Consider the following 23,659-nt stretch of genomic DNA (forward strand, 5'->3'; position numbering starts at 1 on the left):
TTTACTGGGAAAATCCCATCACCAAGGGGACAAGGAACAAAATGTCCCCCATTGAGCTGAATGTGAAAAATCAACAACCAGTCTTACCAGGGAAAGGACTAGCAACAAATGGAAGGCAAAACTACAAAAAGAACAGGAAAGAAAAAAAAAAAGAAATTAAAAAAACCCCACAAACAACAAGTTTAGTCAATCACAGGGAACAGGAGAATGAAAAAGGCATTGGTAATAATGGTGGGAGGCTGCTGAGATAGCTACAGGGCTCTAGCAAATCCTTTCCAGGAACAGGTCTTGTCTTGACCATACAACCCAGCTGCTTGTGAATACAGAACAGCTGAGTATTTGCAGTTAACATCCCAGCCAAGAATGGCCTAATTCTTGCTTTACCTGCACAGTCAAGGAACACTGCAGAGAACTGAATCTGCCACTCTCCTGGCAGATAAGAAATTACTAAATGGCATCTGACCTTCCAGCACTGCAGGATTCTGACATTCCCACCGCAGGCTCCAGTGCAAGCTGCACATCTGCTGCAGTTATAACAGCTGGCAGATCAAAAAGGAAACCAAAACAAGACAAGCCTATTTCCTCACTAACATCTGCATCTGAAAGCAGAGCCAAATCAATACACAACTTCAGTTTTTGCATTAATGATGCCAGCCTAGACTAAGCCTTTATTATATGCAGTGGTTTGCTTGCCCAGCCCTAAGTGCGAAGGTAACTCAGTCACAGCTTGCCACCCCCAAGGACACCCACTTGCAGTGAAGACACAATCAAAGCCTTTTCACTGTACAAGGCTTTTTTCACTGTACAAAGCTCTTTTATAAAGAGCTTGCTTAAATATGTAAGCAATTTCATATACAGAAAATCTGAGTAATTTTCAAAGGGTCATTTTTTCCAAACTGGTTGCTTTAAACTATTGCTCTCATTACACTGTAGCTGGTATTTTTTTTAAAGTCACCATTAAGGAACTGAACCTAAGGTCACTAGTCACAACAGACATTTACTCTTTTAATCTTGTGGCAAATATAAAAATACCTTGTTATTTATATAAAAAAAAATTATTCTTACCTTGTTTGGGTACTTCTGCAACACCCACAGCTACACATATTGCAACAAAAATGAGAGTTTTCCTAAAAGAAAAAGAAAAGAACTTGTGAGAACACCTGATGTTTCAGAACTCCCAAGAATTAGAAGCTTGATTCAGTATCTAAATCACTAGCAGAATACCACTGACTTCAGCAAGCCCTGTATCAAAGCCAACACATTGTCCAGCTTCCCATTTGTGTGTTTTACAGAAAGATCAAGGATTGTGTATGCCCTTATATACATCACATATATTTTACTTGTTAATTAACTGCATCTGGTTTATATTCTCCTGCAGCAGCCTCCAAATATGAATGTAGTACATTTTTTCCAGGGAAGAGCAAAAAGTTACTGTAAAGACACTATAAAACAAATGACAAGTTAATGCCTATAAAGATCATTAGATACCTTTTTCCCAGTGTCTGTGCAATTAGTCTTGTCACTGTATCATAACATTTTACTACAAATTAAAATGCTGTGTCACATTTCTGTTCTTGTTTTGCCATGTTACAAACAAGGAATGTTCTTCACAAAAAATGAAAAAAATCCATTACACTTTGACTTAAAACTTCATGCTTGGATAGAAGAGTGCAATACTGGGAGGTACCATAAGCTCCAACATGTATATAAGGTTGATATAGGTTATATGCTTGCAGTTTGCTTTAAATGAGGACATCATGGCAAAGCACTGGGGGCTGGACAAAGAACACATTTTTACCATGGTTAAAACCAGACAATTTTCTATTCAATCATCATATTAGCCAGATTAGCACCTATTCACACTCTTGTAAGTGCCTGAATCTTTCAATAAATGAGAAGTATATTTTCTGTTCATGTTGGACATCCAGGTACAGAAATAGATGTAGGTAACAATAATAGTAACCCATATCTAGACTAAACACCTGTCACTTCCTATGATGTAGTTTTGCCAGCTAATTCCTCAAGTTTGCACAGCATAAAAAATTCAGGAAGAAAAGTCCACCACTTAAAACAGGAACATGTGGCTCAAGCAGCAATGACAGACAAGTTGCTTCTACTAAGCATTCACTGTCAGGTTACTTTCAGCTCAGAGGATAATGTATGCATATACCAAGTGTTAGCACTGTTAAAATGACAAGAAATTGTGCTATGATTTAACTATTTTATATATGCATTTATATACATATACGGAATGGCATTTAATGAAACATCAATTTAAACATTTCAGAAACATCCATATACATAAAAGCGAGAAAAAGAAAAGTCTGGCTTTATCACTAAGTTTGCTCAGCGAAATAAAGAGTAAAATTTCATAGACCTAGCACAAGATGGGCTTGGCTACTAATCCTCTTTTCACCTAGGAAGTTTTCCTGTGGCGTTTCACCCTAGCTTTCCAACTAGGCTCCCCTTAGAGGAAAGAGTCACTTGCAGATGGTGTTGCTGCTTCTGCTCAGCTTCTCCCTCCCCAGCCCAGCCCAAGGAGCAGGTAGCTCTCAACCACCTCCTCCCCACACCCAGCCCTGTTGTCCAAACAGCAGATCAGCTACAGGACACTTGCTTTGTTTTTTCAGCTCTGAAGACCCAAATTCAAGTTCTGGCATTATTTCACAATTAAATAGTTTTTGTGTCACACAACACATCATCTGGTCAGTGACAGCAGACACCTGCATTAGTAAGCAAGTCCATGCATTGCACTTTATCATCTAAAAATCAGCACAACTGTTTATTTGACTTTCACGGGCACAAAATGGACTCACTGTAAAACAGTCCTAAGCATTTCAGTTAACTCCAAAGTCAGCACGTTCAAAGAACTCCAGAGCCCAAATTGCAAACACAATGCTTCTCAACATTACAACAGCTTCTTCCACAACATCAGCCGGGGACAAGCTGTGTGTCAGGTGTCTGCCTCCATCACCTCCCAGCAAATGTTGTAGGAAGGCAAGAAATTCCAAAATACTCCCATGGCTGTAAATTACACAGATGTAACTGGATATACAGAAACATTTAGTGCGAGGTTAGACAAATACCTGGCTTATGCACTACTCTCCAACTAATGTCAAGAACAGATGAGTGATCAGCTAAGAGAAAAAACAGAGAACAGAAACAACCATAGGACTGGAGGTTCCCTAATGCGTGGGAAAAGTTAGTCTTCCTTCTTCCATTTTTCACAAGATTTTGTAAATGAAACCATGTGAACCTGGAGTTTTACCAGGGAGCCTTCTATATCTGAAGACGAAAAAAAGGAAATTCTGTCTTTGACATAATTTGATCATGCAAACCCTCCCCTTGTAGTCAAGATCACTTCTTTTTCCATTAAAAGCTGCAGAGCAGCCAGTTTGCAGTCTCCATTCTCACAAAAGCACTGCCACTGTGCCACCAGGTTGCCTGCTGTGTAACAGGTACCTGGGCCTGCCACAGCTGCAAGGCACAAAGCAAGGAGCATGCAGAAACCCTGGACAGGCTGTCTTAGCTAACCCTCCCTGGGGACCTTTTGAGGATACTTGTCCTGGTAGGACACAAAAACAGAAAAACGTAAAATCACATTTTTCCCTATTTAAGATCACACATGAAGCTGTTCCAATATCCCTTGGCTATGTCCAGCCCTAGAATCTAGGTATCCCCTGGACTTCCTCCCCTCTTCTTACCTTTTCATCTGAGATATCTCCTTTTTTACATAAAAACACAAGCTGAGGGCAATTATATAATTGCTTGGAGGCACTATCAAATGTGATTGAGCCACTCTACTGTTTATCTTTCTGATGATCTTTGACTTCTTGTAGCTGTTTGCCTCTTCCTTTGAGTGGACAGCAACTATCCGTGTTAACTTTTTTTCCATCAGGGATGTCAGATGGATGAGGAAATTGATAAGTTTCAAAGCAAGTTGTGGCAAGCAGTGATGCAAAATTCCACCCTCTGAAGACTATGCAGCAGCATTCAGAGCTCAGGTTTGGTCAGTGCATTGTGACACAGGGTAATAGTATCCTCTTCATTCCAGGCTAGCTTCCTAAACATTAAATTTAAATGATTAAATACCTGGCTGATAGAGAAGGCAAGGAACCCTGTTCCCAATGTAACTGACACAGATGCAGAATATGCTAAACTTGAGAGCTTCATTCAACCCTCATCGGTGACTATGGTTTAAATCCCAGCACCTGTCCTACATGAATTATTTCCCTGGATCCCCTCTGATCTGGGCTGAAAGCAGCCCAGTTTGTGTCCAGCAAGCCTGAAGGCTTGGAGAAAGGTGATAAGTGCTTTGTGGACAAAGATGCCCTATCTTCTAAAAGACTCCTATGTTGTTAAAACCTTATATTTCATGAGCTGAAAAGAAGGTCTTCATTTTTTGCTCTCACAAGATCAGCCAGCAGGGCCAGTGATGCTTCCAAGTTTTAAGAGACCTATAATGAACATGGTTTAAGGGAACAACAAACTCCACAGCCTCTCCCAGATCACAGCTGCATACCCTTTAGGCACAGATGCCACTGAGCACCTCATCAGACAAGGGGAAAATCCCAGATGTCGATGGTTCAAAATTTGAGAGAAGGGGAAAAGGGAGACACAAGACAAAGTGAGAGGCAGAGGATCAAAAGATGTATTGCTCTTTGCTCCTGAGGACTAGTGGACTAAAAGTAATCCTACAATACTGCTTGTGCTTCACAGAAAGAAAACTCCCTTGCCTGGTAGTCCAGCCACATTATGAACAGCATTTGACTTGAGAGGAGAAACTACCACATCCAGAAGAACAGTCAACTGCTAGTATTTGTAGAAGGAGAAAAATTAATTTCAAATATGTGTTTTTAGAACCATTTTATGAGCCTGTCCTTGATTTTTTTACACTAGCTCTCATCTGGCCAGAGTGCATCAAGAGCTTTCCTCTGTATTAAAGCACATGTACACAGCTCAAATTCCCACTCCTGTGAAATACTCTATTCTTTCAAGGTTTGTCTCTGTGCATCTTGCAGATCATTCTTCAAACATTCTACAACTCAGCACTTGCAAGAGACAAGGGGAACACAAGGCACCAAGATATTTGGCAAGAGATTTAGGAGCCATGGAGCTATAAGAGCCTTATTTATTTAATCTACAGAGACACTTTCATACAGGTAGCAGGTATGATCTAACAGCATGTCCACAGAAAGGTAATCTGCGTTGCAAGGGACTGAATGGTTTCATATATTATGCTGAGGAAACCTGATCCTTTCACGAAGACTTCAGATTTCTTAACACAGTCAAGCAACCACGTTGCTTTCTCCCTATTCATATCAACTAGGTAAGCAAGATTCTGTCCATATAGAAGGTTATTGATACATATTCTGAAGTGATTTCAGATTTTGAACAAGTATAAACTGCATCTGTGCTTCTCTACTACCTTACTGTAGTTCAATTGACATTTATATCGTTTTAGAGTTATAAAATAAGAGCATTTCATAAATTGCACTCAGACAGTTGCTCAAGAAGTCTCACAGACACAGCTATTAAACACAGAGATCTCCTGGGAAGGTCATCTTCAGTAACCACCTAGCTGCTCATAAGAACTTAAGGGCACCCAGCTTATAGACCAGGCTCACCTGAGCAGCAGAGTCCTCCAACAACTCAAAATAAACCTTCCTCTGTCCCACACGGAGCTCCCAGTGAATAAGCCACAGCCAGAATAAAACAAGCACTTCACAAAAAGACATATACTGATAACCTCTATAACATCATAACAGCTATCACAAGTTCACAATCACCTTGCCTAGGCTGGTTTTAGACAAGCTACAGAGATGAGCAGAGATCTGCCTTTACATCACAGACAACCACGCACTGGAAATACCTAAGCCAGTTGTGGAATCACGACAGTACAGGGCACCTCACCCGCCCGGTCATCACTGCTAGCAAGAGAGTATCAAAGGTAAATTCCGCAGTTCTTGCTTGCTGTGTTTTAACAGCTCTGTACCAAAACCAGGGAGGACAGGCAGCCGCGTTACCTGTGAGTGCAGAGGCACGATTCCCCCAGGATCCCTCTCCCACCCCTGGGGAGGGGGTACACTGGCTCTCAGGTCAGGCTGCCCCCGTTCCTCGGGGGACACAAACCCACGCAACCCTCCCTAGAGCCGGGCTGCCTGCAGGGACGCGGGCTTGGACAGGGCAGGATGACAATAGGGTGCTGGACGGGACCAGGAGCATCGCCGAAAGCAAGCGGGAGAAGAGGGCTAGGACAGTGCAGAGCGGAGAGAGCCACCCAGCCACCGGCACAGGGGGGCTTAGTGCGGGCAGGCGGCACACCACGGCCCCCGCCGGACACCCGGGACCTGGCGGGGTTACGGCTGGAGCTCGGGGAGTAGGGGTGGGGAAGAGCCCACCCGGGTGTCCATCCTCTGCCCCGAGAGGGGAAGCGAGCCGCAGCCACCAACCCCGGCCGGCCCCGCGGCGGGCTGGAGTGCGGTGCCGGCTGGGGGAGCGGGGCCCTCCGTCACGCCTCCCCGGCTCTCGCTTACGTTCGTGCTGCGGGAGAGATGCGTCCTCGCCTTGTCCTCTCGGCTCCCAAATGCATTTGTATGCATTTGCCCGGGCAGCGGCGATCCGAGGGAAAGCCGGAGCCGAGCGCCGCGCCGCCGCAGGGTCAGGTCCTGTCCATGAAACCCCGCCGGCCCCGAGGTCTCCGCCGAGCTCCGCGCAAGCCCGAGGGCGGCCCGCGTACGGCCCGCGGGGGCGGGCGCGGCGACGGGGGGGGCAGGCGGGAGGGGGGGGGGGGGCGACGGGGGCCGTGCGGCGGGGGAGCCCCGCAGCTGCCCGCGGAGTGCGGCGGCGGAGCGGCGCTTTTGCCGTCCGCCCCGGCACCGGTGGTGCTTCCCTCCCGCCCGCAGCGGTGTTGGGTTTCAGCTGCCTGGCGATTACATCAGCAAACACGGCCCCCGGGGCAGGCCGGGCCCCGGCCGGGCACGGTGCGCGCTGCACCGCGCTGGTGACCTCGGACGCGGTGCCGGGCCCAGCCGAGCCGAGCACTGCCCGCCCCAGCGGAGCCGGGACCGGGGAGTGGCAGCCCCAGGTGCGGGCGGCAGCGCTGCTGCGGGGGGTGGGACGGGCGAGGCAAACAGGTGATGGTGTTCAGGACATCCCCAGGGCAGGAGCGCCTTCGATTCCCGCTGGGCTCCAGCTGGAGAAGCTCAGCAGGAAGCTGCAACTTAAATGGAAATGTGGGGACGGAGGAAGGAGTGGGGGGAAGGGAGATGACGAAATAGGATAAAGAGAAAAAGCTGAGTGTGCTGGAGGTTTTGTATCTCGAGTATAATTGGAGTGGGGTCAAGCAATCCTCCCTCTGGAGAATTTTTGAAGAGCAGATGTAATTTGGTAGCATTACAATACCAGAAGAAATATGACACCCTTCTCTGTCTTTCTCCTAAGGAGGTTAGGGTCTTTCAGCTTTAATTTCCAGTTTTCTTACCTTGTCCTAGTAGCACAGTCTGTTGTAACTTTATCCCGTAAGACATCTTTATGCATATGAAAGAGAAGCCAAAGTTGTAGAGGAAAATTTATTCTCAGGCAACACATCAGAGTGCTTTACTGTTTAATTTCACACTTGCATTCATTTTCAATGCCTTCAGTCACTCAGAATCTGTACAGTCTCACTGGCTGCTAGGGAATTTCCTATTTACTTCATTTTTTGAATGCCAAAGGTAAAAGCTGACAACATTTTGCCCGCCTGCCTATGTACCTTGCATTTAACTAAGTAACAGCAAAACGTGAAAATGTATTTGTTCACTGAAGAGAACATGGTGTCTGTCCAGGGAGATATTGGAACTGCTGCAATAAAGTTTTAATCAGTATTTCTGTTTTAAACCACACTTGAATGGCTTCCAGCAACTGTAGTGTTGTATTTAATTTCTCTTTTGCTTATTGGCAAGAAGATGAATGAAAACGTGTACATTACAGATCAAATTTGGAATGGTTTAGAGCCATTCCATGATATCTGTCAATCCCTTAAATAAGATGTCTTGTATGCGGTAGGCATATAGTTAATTTCTTACCTCTTTAGCATCAGCATTAGGGCTATTACAGAGAGAATTCTGCCCTGAGAGAGATCTTGGATAAGTCCTACCCTCATTTCAGTGCACATCTACAAGTACAGGAGCTCGGCTGCAGAGAACGGCGAGATGGGCTTGGGGTCCTTACATGCTGAGATCTCACTTTCACACTGAAGAATGCACAATTTAAGATTCTAGCCAGCTGCCCACACAGGGTGTAAAATACAGCTTTGCTGACCCTGATATACAGTGACTTAAAACAGTATAAAGTTTAAAAATTAGCATTGGTTGTTTGGTTTTCTATGTTCAAAAATAAAAAAATAAATTCACAAAGTAGTAAATTTTCCTCCTGTTTGGTACTTTGCTCCTTATATCTTTGCTACAGCCCCTGCTGTGGTTTGAACCCAGCCTTCAGGCTATGTGGGCAGGATCCTCGGCTGTTCTCATGTCAGCAGCCCAGGGGCTGATCAGGCTGCAGGGAAGCACGGGCCAGGGAAAGGATTACCTGCACCTTCCCAATCCTCTGCTGCACGCAGCTGAAAAGTCTCTGAACTCCATGTTCATAAATGGCTTGGGAATGTGCAAGAGATGTTCCTATGTTCCTTCTTCCCTTCCCGGGTCTGCCTGCCTAGTATCTCTTGCTGAAGCTCCCAACAAAAGAAATTAACACCATCTAATGCAGATGAAAGAAGCAAATGAAAAAGCACAAGGAGGTGAAAGGAATTCCCCGAAGTCAGACAGCAAGTATCTGGCACTGCTGGAAAGAGTCCAGCTGTTCCCCAGCTTGCTGGCCATCAGCTTGTGTTTTAAATCAGCTCCAAATCAATTCTAGGCTTCATGGACAGAAATCTGTATCGATTTTACTCCTACACTTGCTTCTTCCAAGCGTTCGTACAGCCTAATGAGCAAGACTTACTATGTTTAAAGCTATCAGATTACATGTGTTTATTTCCAGAGCTATATATAGAAGTCTGTATACTTACGCACACTAAAGTCACTGTCAAGTTCCAAATGTGTTAGCACTCATTGCAACACAGTAATGCTGGACTTTCATTTCCTATGGCAAATGTACTGAGATCCCATTCTTTCACATCTTCTGCCTCCTCCTTGACCACAGCTTATCCTTGATTTCTCTTGTCTCTTCTAAGAAACCCAGGGATTACTGCATAAATTCAGTACAAAATTAATTCTTTCAAGATATCACTTCTTGTCTGACAAGCTCTTCTGCTGTTTGTCTTCTTTCCAGTAGCTTTTTTCCTCCTTTCATGTTCTAACTTGCTCATCTTTCACTCCAGATTACAGCTGCTGAGTTCCAGCCACACTTAGGGGCACAGAACGAGCTGCTATTAAACAGTGTAAGAGGCAAGGAAAACGGTTCCTATCTGTGATTCTCCTCCTAGAAAATGTAGAGGAGAGAGCAATTATTATTGCCAGAGCCTAAAAACACAGAAGAAAAAAAGAAAGAAATTGAAGGTAAGTGTCTGAAATGGGAATGTGACAACTGAATGTTGGAGCCTGAGCCTTATCCCACTGCAGTCAATAGGAACTTTACCTTTGACGTGAGTAAGAGCAGAATGGGACCCATGCAAGTTTCCTGGTACAGTCCCAGAATTAGGATTTTTTGGCAGAAGATCCATGCTGCTATTGAGTTCCCTTTGGAGAACTGATTTTCCCTGCACTCCACATTATATGGTGTTAGGCTATGTACCAAACCTGCTGGAGCCTAGCTCAGCAAAATTCTTTAGAATTCTCTCTGTGGCAGCCAAAAAAAGTTTAACACATTGCTCCCATTAAAGAAAGCTACCAAGCTATCAACTATAATTAAAATATACAAGAAATGGAAAGGATTACAGCATGTCTTTGACAACGACTGGGTAAAATTGAAGAAAGGGGCACTCTGGGTCTCAGACTATTAGATGTGTCTATTCTTTGAAGGAAGTGAAAGAAACTGTAATGACCAGCATCTGCCTTCCATTCCCTGTCATTTCTGTGACCTTCTGAGAGAAATAATTAGTGAGAAGTGTTGGCCAGTTTTGAATATATCAAAAATCTGGAAATACCTTTAAAAAGCACATCTGATGACTCTTTAGATTAATCCCTTCCCTTCTAGTTTTATAATAGAGAACTAAAGATATAATTAACATAAATGTTCATTCTGAAGAATTCAGAGTGAAGAGGATTTTTATGCCTCAAAAATACCTGTGAGGGGAAGGGTCTGAGAGATGGAAAAGGAGAGATGCTCTGGGTACCAAACCTAAAGGTCCTAGCACAGAGAAAAAACTGGCACAATAGAGTCAGGACTGACAAAAATGCCAAGCCATGAATGACTGTGTGGACTAGTGAGGTTCCTTCAGATGCTTAGTGAAAACAAGCAAGGGAATATGTCCTGCCAGGAACAGGAAACAGAAGAGAGCCTCAGTGAACCGCAAGACAGAGTAGAGGCTCCAGACCACAAGGCTCCAGAGGCTCCTACTGAGAAAGGTGTCTCATTGAAGCCAAGATACTTGCAATTGTTTACAAGACCAAGTATCATTCGTTTTAGAATGTTGCTGCTTTTGCAGAGACCCATCACAAAGCAGAGCAAAAACTCTTGTGGAAAGAGCTGAAATGGGTGGCTGAAGCAAAGCTTTCTGGAGGAGCAACCCTACACCCAGCAGCTGAAAAGCCATGACGTCTTGTTCCAGTGATGGCACATTGTATGCCTTACCAGGAATGCAGACAAGCCTAGCCAAACACACAAGGAAATATTAAAGGAAGAGAGAAGCCTGAGAAGCAGTTATTAGGAAAGTAATAAGGGAATGGAAAATAAGAGAGCAAGAACGAGTGCAATATGGGAACCACAGGAACAACTCACCAAATGAGAAGACTCCAATTACCAAATAGGCCAAACTGCCAAGAGAGAAGCACAGTAAATTTCCATCTCAGAGAGGGGCTCTGGAGCCTAAAGGCAACTGGTGAAAGAAAAAACAGGAGTTCCGAGAAAACCCAATGACTTTCATTTTTAGTTAATCTCTATCCCATCATCGATGGAGTTTTTTGCCATCCAGGCAGGAAGTGGAGACACCCACTCTTGCAGGCAAAAAGATGTATTTGACATGAGGTGTTTTCTGGGATACTCATTGAACTGAAAATCGCCTTGGTAGAGGAAGTCCTTAAATACAACTAAGAATATTCTTAGGACTAAATCAGCACCGCTACTGATGCGTGCTAAGAGAGAGATGGAGAGCAAGACAGGCCTCAGTGGCTGTGTTTAACCAGAGTTCCCTCACCAGAGTAGTGGCTGTGACCTGCTGCCACAGGCATTCAGCTACCTTGGTGGGGTCCCCTCACCAGGGCTTGCCCTGCAGGTCTCCCCAGAGCTTCCTGGGGAGCCCATGCCCATGCCTTTCTGGACATTGACAGAACCCCTCCCCAGAGGGTCCTGTTTCTCTGTCGTTATATAAAACTTGCCCTGTTTCCATCGATAGAAAGAAGCAAAAGCCTATTTTTGCAAAAAAAAAAAAAAAAAAACGCTGTGCTTGTCCTAACTAAACAAACACCAGCTCATACCCAAGGACATTTACTTGGTCTCCTCGGAATGCTCTGTGGCCCTTTCACATAGGAAAGATGGGTAAAAAAAAACCCTTAGAGAGACCTCATAGGACATCTTTCTGCAGAAGAAAACCTATAGGTATTTTCTGAAAATCACTGTCTATAAAAGAAAAAGTTATTGAGCCCATTTGCACTAAAACTCATATGGTGCTGTAGGCCTGCTAACAAAATCTCACCAGCACTAAAAATTGCTCATACATCTGGAAGAGGCAGTACATTCATCTGAGAAGTATTTCATTCCTGAGCCACAGAAAGCTCTGCGTTATGCCAGTCCTTTTTAAAGACATTCCCTTTCTTTCCTCAGCAACTGTGGGAGATGCTTCATCCCACAGTTCATTAGTCCTAGAAAAGCCTTTCTTGACCACCTCCTCTTCCAGCCCTGGGGCTATGTGTGTTTTCACACTGCTGCCTGGCAGCCAAAAGAACTTATTCCCAGATATTTCTTTGGTGGTAACGAAAATACAGTGTTGGCTTGATTCTACAAAATTAGCTTCTGGCAGCAGCAAGGGGAGGTTGCAGAAGCCTCAGTCCTCTACTTTCTGACCTGATGAGAGGTGAGCTACTGGTGCTTAGTGGCTAACACCATGTTAAGTCTATGCCCTGAAGTAAAAGGCCTTGTTCTCCCATTAAAATCAGAGTTTTCTCCCCAGTTATAGAAGCAGAAACTTTCATGAGATTCCAGGTTATGACATTCAAAATTATGCAATAAATGGTTGTTTGAGGCAGCCACAAGAACTCCGTTTTCCCTGACCAGACTTGGAAAGAGAGAGAAATAATGTCCATACTATTATGAATAATTATTAACTCCACCTTAGAGAGAAAATTTAATCACAAAATAATAAATAATGTGACCAATTTCGTGTAGCTATCTCAACCATTAATAAGAAATTATTGCTCTGATATGTCAGAAAGTTTCCTCCAACTTCCCCCCAATTTTCTCTAGTGATTTTTAAATTCTCTCATGTTTCCTAACACACAACATACCTCAATCATGCAGGACAATGGAGTAATTTAAAGCTGACAACATTCGTTGATGACATTCATCAAAACAGGAGTTTCCAGACTCTGTAGGTATTAACAGTATAATTGAAAATGGAAATCACACTATTTCCCACTTTTTTCCCCTTCATGAGTAAGTCATCATCAGATTCCTCCATGACTCCTTAGCTCCCAATAAAGGAAAAAGAAATGGGGCTCCTTGATGGTCATTTTCTTGGAATCTCTGGATTCAAGAAGAAAGCCAAAGGTATTGTTAAGTACAACATGCTATTTTTGTCTGATGAACACTTAATTTCCAAATTAAGAATTCTAGATCAGGCATGTATAATGGCAAGAAAAGAATTATATAGAGAAAGGAACTTTAAGCAGATTACTTTTTCTGAAAATACCAGACAAATGAATATATGGAATCCAAGACTAAAATACCCTGGCACTAACTTCAATGCTGATATTTTTACAATAGTAATATAATTAATTTTTCTAAATCCCTTACAGCTGTACCACCAGTATAGCACAGTATTTTTAATAGGCTAATTTCATCACCATATTTTTAGAGATGAAATGTTGATCCTGTTCTTCATTTATTTAAAATGTATTAGATATGTGAGCAAGAACTACTGTTGCAGTAAAGGACGAGGTCTTTCACCAGGTACAGAATTATTTCAGAGCAACCCTCTCCCTCCCCCCTCATTTCATATGAAAAAGTAAAGCCGAATAAATCTTCCAATAAGCACTGACTTAAAAAAAGTAGAGAAAAATTACTAATACATCTGAAAGATGAGACTTTTTTTCTACTTGGATCGAATGAGTCCATGAAGCCAAACCTTACTTCAGCCTCTGTGTTCAAACACAAGCACAACAGTGTACTTCTACCTCCTTTCAGAAACTACTGGGGCTGTTTTCTGAGACCATCAAACCAAGACAGATATTCAGAAAAGATGAGAATGTAGACATCTCTAAAACCAGTAAGAGGGGGGAAAAGAACATAAAAATTCTGTGGTTTCTTTTTTTTTTTTTTTTTTTGTTTTATAGTTTGGGGATCACTGTCTTTGTCTTAAGTACTTATGGCATTAGAATGTGCATACAAAAAGTTGCATTTATGGTTATCAGATGTTTAGCTTTGCTTTAACTTAGTCAGCCAACATATGCGACTTTGCTGCTGGTTTCCAAAGCAAAGTATTCTCTCTTAATAGCTAACTTGCAATGATTTCAAAGTTATATATACATATGTAACAGTATCCTTGTTTGCCTTTTGGAGAGTTGGAACAAAATGGATTTTAATGAAAAATTTCAGCAAAATTTACTTTTGATTCCTTTACAGAGAATTTCAGCTATAACATTTATTTCAAAAAATTATTTTTATAGTTTAAATACACAATAAGAAGTTGGAGAAATAGCCCTAGATGTTTCCAGAATATTTGCATTATTCTTGGAAATATTCTTGGATACATATACTTGCCATATTCTTGGACTGTTCTTATGATTAAAAAAAATATTTCCCTAAGTTTAAGCTAAGTTTAGGGGGGGGTGGTTTTGGTTGGTTGGTTTGGGGTTTTTTGAGGTGTGTGTGTTAAATCTGGTGTTTCTGTTAAATGTGGTGTAGCTGTGGCATTATGAGGCTGATTATAAAACACAGCTTCCTGTCAAAGTTGGGGCAGCTCACTTGGAGTATTCAAGCTCCTAGGACTCCACCTTTATCAAAACAGACTCCTGAGGAAACAGCCACTATCAAAAGGTGTTAAATTTTCCAAGACATGAAAGCCTGTCTTCAAATCCATCTGGATATTTCAGTGACACATTTCTTTATGTGACCAGAACTTTTATTTTTGGTAACATCATCTCTACCAGGTGCAGTTTACTTTTTCAAAATCCCAGTAGCTATCAAAGAAACACAAGTTTTGTGGAAGAAATCCAGATTTCAACAACTTTATCCCAGGGAAATGGAGCATTTCCCACGTGCCACTGACAGCCAGAAGCAGCTCCGGACCTTCGCTCAGTGCTGTTTTCAACACTTTGGAGGAGAGAAGAGATTTTGAAAGCCCTTGGTTTAGCAAACCTGGGGACAGCAAACTTCCTTCTAGGCTTCATTCTGATGCCAGGAAGAAATTGCCTGTGCCAGCAGCAGCCAGGCAAGAGTGCCCAGTTCTGCAACCAGTACATGAATCATTAATCCATGGGGATGAAGGCATCCATTTCCCTAGGCAAAAATAAAAAAAGAATTTGTTATAGTAATACTTCGAGGAAAAAGTGGTGCCTGCAGGAGCTCTGTTCACTGCTGTGAGACTGTTGTCAAGCAGTGTGAAGAATTCTAGTGGCACCAAGGCTGGTTGATTCTGCACTACAGGATTTTATGCACTGATGTTATTTCACATGGCAGTCCAGCAGGAAGAAAAGTAAATTACATTTTGCATAGCAGAAGGTAACATATTAGTCCAAATTTTTAAATATTTTCACAGAATAATTATAAAGAATATTTGCTAACACTGTCAATCGCTTCCTTGCTGATTCTAGGGGACTTATTTTCCATTCATATTTATGCCTCTAAAGTTCAGCTGCTTCCCTCATTTTACAGTCTTCCATAAAGACACTGAAGAATATGATACCACAAAGTATTTGGAAGGGGGATGTTTACAAAGTATATAAATAGACTGTGCTGTATCCACAGTAATTAGTCATAAGCAAAGTAATAAAAAATGTGGAGAACTTACATGGATGCCAGATGACTGAAAATGCAAGATTTATTCAGATGTTAGGGATAGGTTACATCCTATATGCACACAAGATAAATGCCACTGCATAATCTGAGGGCAAAAAATATGCCATGTGCTACAGTCAGACCAAATGCTTGTAATACAGCTGAAATATCAATTGAGACAATGTTAATTTAGCTCATGACTCTAAAAATACACTTCTGCAATCTTATGCCCAGTGTGCCAGGCAGGATGTGTTTTTCCAGACAGTAAACGGATAGTTTACTGAAAATTGAATTATTCTGAAAGAAGAGCCTTAAAAGCCTCAAAATTCTTCAGTTTCACTATTGCAGATAGCGCTCCTGGGAAGAATTATTTAGAAGAACAGTGAGCACTGAAAATATATGGCATTCCTATTGTGTAAGCAGCTAGTTTGCAGTGAAAAATGCTGGCCCTCCTTGCCCCCTGCTGTTGTGTTTTCAAAACTAATGCAGGACTCCATCAGATCAGTGTTTATTTCAGATGGAGTTTTGGCTGAGCTGTAGCTAATGTCCTTGGCATGTTGTTGTAAGTAGCATATCAGAATGAATCATCTACTTGGGAAATACTGTATTATATTTCCATCTCTTGTTTAGCAAAACAACGTGGAGCAAGGGAACCTTTAAGGATTCAGACTCTAGTCTGGGAGACAAATACATGCACAAATGCTGTGGTGTGGGCCTGCAGTTCATTAAACAGCAGCAGCTTTGAACTTCACACCTCACTGTTGATCTACCTTCTGTAGTCTAAAATAGCAACTTATCCTCCCACCTGGTGTTTCCCAGAAGAATATCATAAAGAAAAAACTCTCATAATGACATCATTCAAACCGTTTGGCTTTTTTTTCTCAGGGTCTAAATACATGACAGGGACAGGACCTGCAGTGTTTCCCAGTCAGGGACAGAGGAGATGGCTGCAGAGCTGCACACAGTGCAGGGGGCACAATACTCTCCAGCCCTCCACTCAGTTATTTCTGAACAGAATATCACATGCACACAAAACACAAACAAATGCTGCTAGTTGCCCTAATGGATGGCTATAACCTTGAAAACTTAATGGCTTTTTGGGCCACTGAGATTCTTGCTCTTAGAAGTCAACTTTTTGCAGAGTCACGTTCAGAGCTTGGGGTAGATCTGGCAGCTGGAGATGATGCTGGCTGTGCTGTCAGTCTCTGCTCTGAATTGTTGACTTCAGTTAGGCACTATCAGTAACACTGGTTTTCCATGGCATGCAAGACTCATGGTCTTGTTCCTTCTATTTCAGTAGCTTCCTCATCTCCCCCAGTAACTGCCCTCACAGTGACAATGTTGGATAAATATCCCATAGCAGCATCTAGCCCTTTGCAATCTTGCATCTCTATTCTCTCTCTACCATGCTGCAGTTGCAGGGAGTTTCCTAATACAATTTCCTGCCCAACCTGTTGTCTAGTTCCAAGTGCTGTAAATACAAAGAACTTTGTGGATGGTGGCACTTCAAATTGCACTGTCCATCTTTTTTGTCCTGTGCTCTCTAAGTCTTAACAGATTATCTTCCCAAACAAGTCCAACTGTCTTCTGGTAACTTTTTTAGTTCCCAGTTATTTGGATTAATGTTTCTACCACCACACCAGGCCCCACAGCATGGACCTGCTATTGGCTGCTTGAGCCCATGCACCTCCTAACAGCAGTATACTACACCAGGGTGATATTCCTTCTCAATCTTAAAGCAGTACCAGTAGTTGTCTACTAATAGGAAGTCATTTAGTTTTCCCATTTAACTCAACTGCACCTCCTGACCATATCCCAAGAATCACTGATGACCTCATTTGCATTTCACTTTTCATGCCCTGAGCTTGGCCCCTGTGCCTTTTGCCTCTTCCCGCTCTTTCCCCATTTTCCCACTTGTGCTGTGCGAAGCCATAAAGCCAGAGTGTTTGGCATTCTGCTTTCACTGACAGCTGAGCTTTCCTGCATTCCCTGTAAGGGGAAGAACACACACCACGGCAGCATGGAAAGCACAGAGCCAGAGTGCTGTGTTCCTACAGATGCCGCTTGGAAGTAGCAATGGGAAAACTTGAGGTATAAGCTTGTCCTACCTTGTTGCATCTTGAGGTATTTTATGTGAAATTCTTGGGTTGTTTTCAGTGCCAGTGTGAGGGCAAAGCATGTTCCCATGCCACACTCAGGGTAACAGAAGTCAGCATTGTGAGGAGTTCTAAAACTACCACCAGGACTGCAGTTTTCCATTTCAGTGGCACTTGTCCTGCCTGAAGGGCCAGGTTACCTTCCCTAACTTGTGTCCTTCACTGGACAGGCCAAGCATTAAGCAGCTGTGCTCAAGCATATTTTTTAGTGCCGGATTCTAACCTCATCATAAAGGAATAAGCACAGAGGCACTACAGCTTCATCAATCCTGATGGCAGAGGTCCAAAGGGAGTTGTACTGACATGAGCAGGGCAGAGAGACAGGGTGGATAGTGGGACAGGGACTTCAGTTCCTGCCCTGGTCTGGCTGCCCAGGTAAATCAGCTGCATTACAGGTGAACACACTTAGCTGCATTAGGATTCCCACCATTGCTCTACAAATTTTGGAGAATTAGTCAGTGTCATTGTAATGCAGAAATAATACACAGTCCTAGCAGAGAGAGATCCTGAAGCTGGAAGATAAGAAAGTTTAGGATTGTTTCATATCATCCTCTTTATTCTGGGTTCTAAGGGATCCCAGGTGCAGCAGGGATGGCAACTGGCTCAGGCAGACTGGACTCCTGTGCAGCACAGCTTTGCCCTCAGCAGTTCTTCCCTGGACATTCAGCACTTTCTCTGGGACCTGCAGGGCCACCCTTCAAGGAAGGCTCTGGCAGGGCTTCAGAAACTTGTGCACAATGGCTGGACACAGGGATCTTCCATTTCTGCAGGTCATCCACAGCAGCGTGGTTACCTGTGATGAGGATCTCCCCTCTGATCTGCAGGGACAGCAGCTAAAGTGAAGGGACCAAACCCTGCTGTGCCTCAAGTGCTGCAGCTCAGACACCAGGGCTGGTTCAGTGATGGCTCTTTGGACACTGGAGTCAAAGGCAAATGTAACCCAGTACTGTGGCCACTCAGCTCAGCTGCTGACATGTGTCATGTACATTCAATCAGTTCTGTTCTCACTCAAATTCACTTTCCAGTGGCCACACTGATTTCCACAATGAGATCCCAGATTTCCACTAATTAATAGAATAGAATCAGACCTGCTGAATTCCCTCATGATTGCCTTAATTTTTGGTTTTTCAGCTCATGGAAAGGCATGGAGCAGCCTTAATCACATGTACTTCTCTGGACCACAAATGGCATTAACAAGAAAAATCAAAGGAAGTATTTTTGTTCTTCTTAATACATTTGTAAATGAGTAAAAATTCTTTGCATCTGGCATTTTTCTTTAGCCAGCAGGTACTTTTCCTCATTTGCTAGGATGTTATGTCCATAATAGAAGGGGGGAAAAATGATCCAACAAAAACAGATGACATCAATAAAGCATATTAAACATTGATGTTTGGCTTGGGATCTGGACAGAACTGAACTGGTGACAAAGCAGAGGAACTATCTCCCAGAATGTTAAATAGTAAAAAGCCACCAGAAAGTATCTAGCATAAATTACTTTTCCATTTAATTTCCTGATTCAACATTTTAAAATAAATTAATGCATCTTCTTGATGAGTTTCCCAGCCTTGTTTTAGAAAAGGAAATGGAAAAGACTGTGGTTCATGTATTAAAAGCAAGAAAAAAAGCTGTGTAAGCTTTGTCATGTTTCCTCTCCATTATAGATAAGGTTGAACTCTGACTTTCTTGTAGGGAGCTTATTGGAATGGGCAATTATATCAGATATTCTGAGAACAGTAAGTCTGTGGCTTGTGATTTTTACACAGATCATTTATGGGAAAAAAATCTGTACAGGTACTATAAATAAGCCCAGAAAACATGATGTGGCTGAGAAGAACATGAAGAGAAGATGTTTGACTGACAGCAGAGAAGACTAAGCCACATCTTATCACAATATATTTTGCATGGTCAAACACTGCTCGAAGGGCCAGGTGCAATAGGAAGCCTGTAATGAACAATGAATAAACACTTGGCTCCAAGGAATTTCTACTGGTTTGTGCTCGGGATGGGGTGCCTGTGTTCCCATGTTTGTTCCCCTTTTTATCTGGCTCTCAAAACCAGGATAAACAAGATGTCTCCTTCACTGTTACAAAGGCAGCTTCCAGGAGAAGCACATCTGAGTGTCCAATAGAGAGGGTGGGGGTGGTTCCAGTGACCCTATCTCAGGGCAGGGCCATTTCACTTAGAGATTGGGGCTCTGATGGATCCTACAGCATTACTTTAGCAGGAGACACCATTATTCATGCTTCAAACTCACCCTGGTCTCCATGTGAAGCCTCCTTACCATAAATAAGAATCACCCCAGATTTCTTTACAGGAAATAGAACATGGGGAAAAATGCATAGCCCTACAAATATAGAAATCTTTCCTCTCTCCATCCATTTTCAAACATGAAATTTTCCTTAGATGTATAAAGACACATATAATTAAGGACAATGGGCGGGCTGTAGGGATGCAAATATGTAGCCCTGCTCTAAGTTAGGCCATTGAAACAGAAGTGCTGAAGACAGACCACTAATCAAGGAGAAAACCACTTATAGAAGGAAGGAAGGAGGGGGCACAGCATGTCTGTCCACAGATTGAGCAGTGGCCCTGCACCTGCAATGAGCCCTGTTACAGAAGTGACACATTCTCCCCCTCCCAGCATCCTGACAATCATTGCCCAGAGCCTGCCTACACCCAGGTGCCCTTGGCAAGGGTCAGAGGACAGGAGGAAGCATTTTTTCATTTGAGTAAGATGATCAGGGGCTCATGTATTGCTCATTGGATATCCATATTCACTGCTCCCCAGAGCCTTCCAGAGAGAAGGGAAACCACAGACAGGGGTTAAGCTCAAGGGCAAGACTTTGAGTTCACATAGTGGTTTCGGGGAGAATAGGGGGATCACTGGCATACACTGCCATCTTTTCATTGCAATACAATCTAGTTGAAATTACTTAGCATTTTGTTGCAGGACAGGAGCTGGCAGCATGGCAATCTGCCCAGGTTTGTTGTTGGGCAGTGATCAACACCACCCCATGGGCAGCAGGAGGTCTGTGACCTGAAGCCTGGTCCTGCTCAGCACCCACTCATCTGCTGGGCTCTGAATACATCCATCATACCACTACTTTTAGACAAAATTCCATTGCATAGTAATCACTACAAACAATGTGTGCAGCCCTTCTAGCAGTGTCATTCAGTGAGAAGGCAGACATCAGAGATATTTACCATTTCATTCTTTTCTGCAGGTGTCAGACAATTTTTTTACATTAAAAAAATTATGCAGCTGTCCCAAAGTTCACAGTGTTTGAAGGAAGCTGGTTGGCATGAAAGAAGAGCTCTGTGCAAGTCAGTGGTTTGCTGTGAATCCTGGGTTTGCTCCTGTTCCAGGGGTAAATCAGACACCTGCAGTGAACACTAAAGTAACACACCAGGCACTCCAGTATTGTCATGCCAGCTTCAGAACACTGGAACTTCTGGAAGAGCCAGTCTGCCCCCGCTGACAGCAGGGGGGACACAGGGATATTTGTCTCCCAAAGCATTTTTCAACTGGCTGGATAGGAAAGAGCAGCAATAGCCCTGGGTAAACAGGAATGGAGAAACACTGTTGAATTGCACATGTAATTAAACCTTCTGCTCTCTTCCATCTGCACTCTGCTTCTCCCTGCAGGCCTTGCTTTATCAAAGCACTCCTCTAATTTGAGGGTAGTTCTCGTTAAGTCAAGAGCAAACAGGAGTTAGGTTTCTTCCCTGCCTGAAGCCTGACAGGGATCAGAAGAGGACCTGCAGCAGTTCCTGGCTGCTCCTGCACTGTGAGGGCAGGACACCAGTGGGGATGCCTCCTGCCCCCCCCCCATCCCACTCCTGGAGCTGCAGTGGCAGATGACTCCACCATCCACAGCTACACCTTCACCCAGACACCATCAGTGATGGGGACAGCAGGTGGCACAGAGCAGGGCAGAACACTCACCATTTAGCTCATTTCTTCCTATGCCCAGAACAGGTAACACCATCAGTCCTACACCTGTCAGTCCTACACCATCCCTTGCACTGGGGCCTGCTTGGATGCTTTGGCAAGTAGTAAGCAGAAGGCATGAATGCTTAACAAGAAAGGACACCTTTAAGTAAACTTTTTTTTTTATTCAAGTAGCTTCTCAAGACGAAGCCTCCTTTCACCAAAACATAACATTGGAAATAACTCCCCTTTTCTTAGAGTTCCTTTTTCTCCAAAGATCACACTCCTCCTTTCCTCTGTTACTAAAAGGATACTCCCAGAACAAGGAAGTAATATAGCAGCCATGCCAAAACAGTGGTAATGCTTTCCTGTAATATAGTTTCTTGATGAGCAATGAATTTAAAGCAGGAAGAAGTAAATTCATCCTTGTTTTATCCCCTGTAGTGGTAAAATGGGGGGAAAGATGTTGCTACTCTAGACCCAGTGGATTAATTATTCTGCAGTTCTTCAGTGACTGTTTCCTCTGTCTTTTCAAGACCGTGGGAGATGCTTCTATTACCATCTTAGTGAAAGGAAATCCTGCTAGTCCCATTTAGTGAGTAGTATTCTCAAGATTGTCTTAATGCACCTACATTCCAGTGTTTCAACTCATCTTGTCTGAGCAGGACAAGTCTGATTACCCTGAATGTTGAATTTGCCATCTCTGCACCATGTAAGAAAGCTGAAAATGTGTCTCTCAAGAGACACGTCTCACAAGGCCATAGTGTTGTCTGCCCCTCTGCAGCTGGAATGGGGGGAGACAAGATGGGAACAGTCTGCAACATGCCAGACTCTCACCAGCTGTTCACACAGAAGTTTCTGGTCTAAAATCTAGACGTGACCCTTAGAGGTTTGTGTTGAAAGCTGTACAAGCTCATTAATATTACTTATCAAATTTTAGGGTAAAGTTTGTGATGTTACTCGTGAGTAAAATCATTACATAAAATACTTTGTCTGTCTGTCTTATCAGCCAGTTTGTGCCCACACATCTATCAGCTTTCTGAAACAAGCCAAGAACACCTTACTTTTGAAGGCAAAAATGTGGGGGTTTTTTTCCAATATTGTATTCAGTTAAATATATTCCATATTTTCAACATAGCAAAGAAAGTTCTAAATACATAAGAATCCTCTCAGCTCCCCAGAAATGCTCTTCAGCACCCAAAACATAGTGAGATATCTGAAAAAAGCTTTAAATTACTTAGATTCTCACAATAATGAAGACTGAGGCTTTAGATGTGGAAAATGAGGACTTACTTCAGTAGGCAGAAGTCCAAATATTTACCTGTTTGCACAAAGCTAAATCACTCAGATATGGGAGGATCTGGGGGAATAGTTCTGACCCCTACACATTATCCTCAGAGCTTGGAGGCTGTGCTGGAGAAACAGAGATTTCTTCCACATGAGGATGAGTTTCAAGAGAGATTGCTGGGATATAGTTCTACTGCAGAACTCCAGCTCTCATGTGTAGTGAAGCATGACCAGTTTCAGTGGTGGAAGCTCAGGGTACAAGGCTGCCCACCACCAGAACAAGTTCCCTTCCATCCAACAGCTCTGTGCTACTTGCCAGGGTAATTAGTTGGAAGGATTTACAAACAACACTATTTATCCCATTGAATCACATAGGTGGCTTGTTTGGGGTTTTTTGTTTTGTTTTCTTTGGTTGTTGTATTGTTGGTTTTATTTTGTTTTATTTTTTCCTTTTTACCAGCTACAGAAACTGAAGTTTATATTTGGATTTCCAGCCGACAGAAAGGAATAGACCATGCATCACATGAGCAAGAACACAACAGACACAATATAAGCACAGCACTCTTTCAAAGGTTTTCTGAAGTTCTACAATGAAGTAATAACTGTTTTTCTCCCATTATTCTACACCAAGCCTGTAACAGAGAAAGGAGAGTAAAAAAAAACAGGCACACAGAGTGTGACACAGAGTCACAGAATGGCGTAGGCTGGAAGAGACCTTAAAGATCACCTAGATCCAAACATCCACAATCACATCTTGCTCACTCATTTTTCAACATTCACACATGTGACCACAGTTACAGTCACATAGAGCAGCAAGGCAGTGATATACCAGATGAGCCCATTTAACTGCATAGGGTGGATTTCTAGACATTTATACACCAGTATCATAGCAGAGAGGAACTAGATAAGGACTCAAACCTCCCATCCATGTACAAGA

The 23,659-nt window shown here is 43.0% G+C and overlaps 1 protein-coding gene across 9 annotated transcripts in view; it reads right to left on the reverse strand.

Annotated features, from left to right (window-relative positions):
- The window catches only part of COL24A1 (collagen type XXIV alpha 1 chain), a 128,171-nt gene extending 120,987 nt beyond the window's left edge, over nt 1–7,184 (reverse strand). For 4 of the 9 annotated variants that reach the window (XM_071750602.1, XM_071750600.1, XM_071750603.1 and 1 more), the window contains exons 1-2: nt 6,537–7,180; nt 1,066–1,127 (exon numbers count right to left, since the gene is read on the reverse strand). In XM_071750602.1, coding sequence (XP_071606703.1) covers nt 1,066–1,127; nt 6,537–6,592 — 118 coding nt within the window. In that variant the 5' untranslated portion in view covers nt 6,593–7,180. Of the gene's footprint in view, nt 1–1,065; nt 1,128–6,536 lie in introns of all 9 variants that reach the window. The other 5 variants (XM_071750599.1, XM_071750597.1, XM_071750595.1 and 2 more) reach the window with 3 other exon arrangements.
- Nucleotides 7,185–23,659: the final 16,475 nt, after the last annotated feature.

This window comes from Heliangelus exortis, chromosome 8 (genome assembly GCF_036169615.1).
Source record: "Heliangelus exortis chromosome 8, bHelExo1.hap1, whole genome shotgun sequence".
Classification (NCBI taxonomy): Eukaryota; Metazoa; Chordata; class Aves; order Apodiformes; family Trochilidae; genus Heliangelus; species Heliangelus exortis.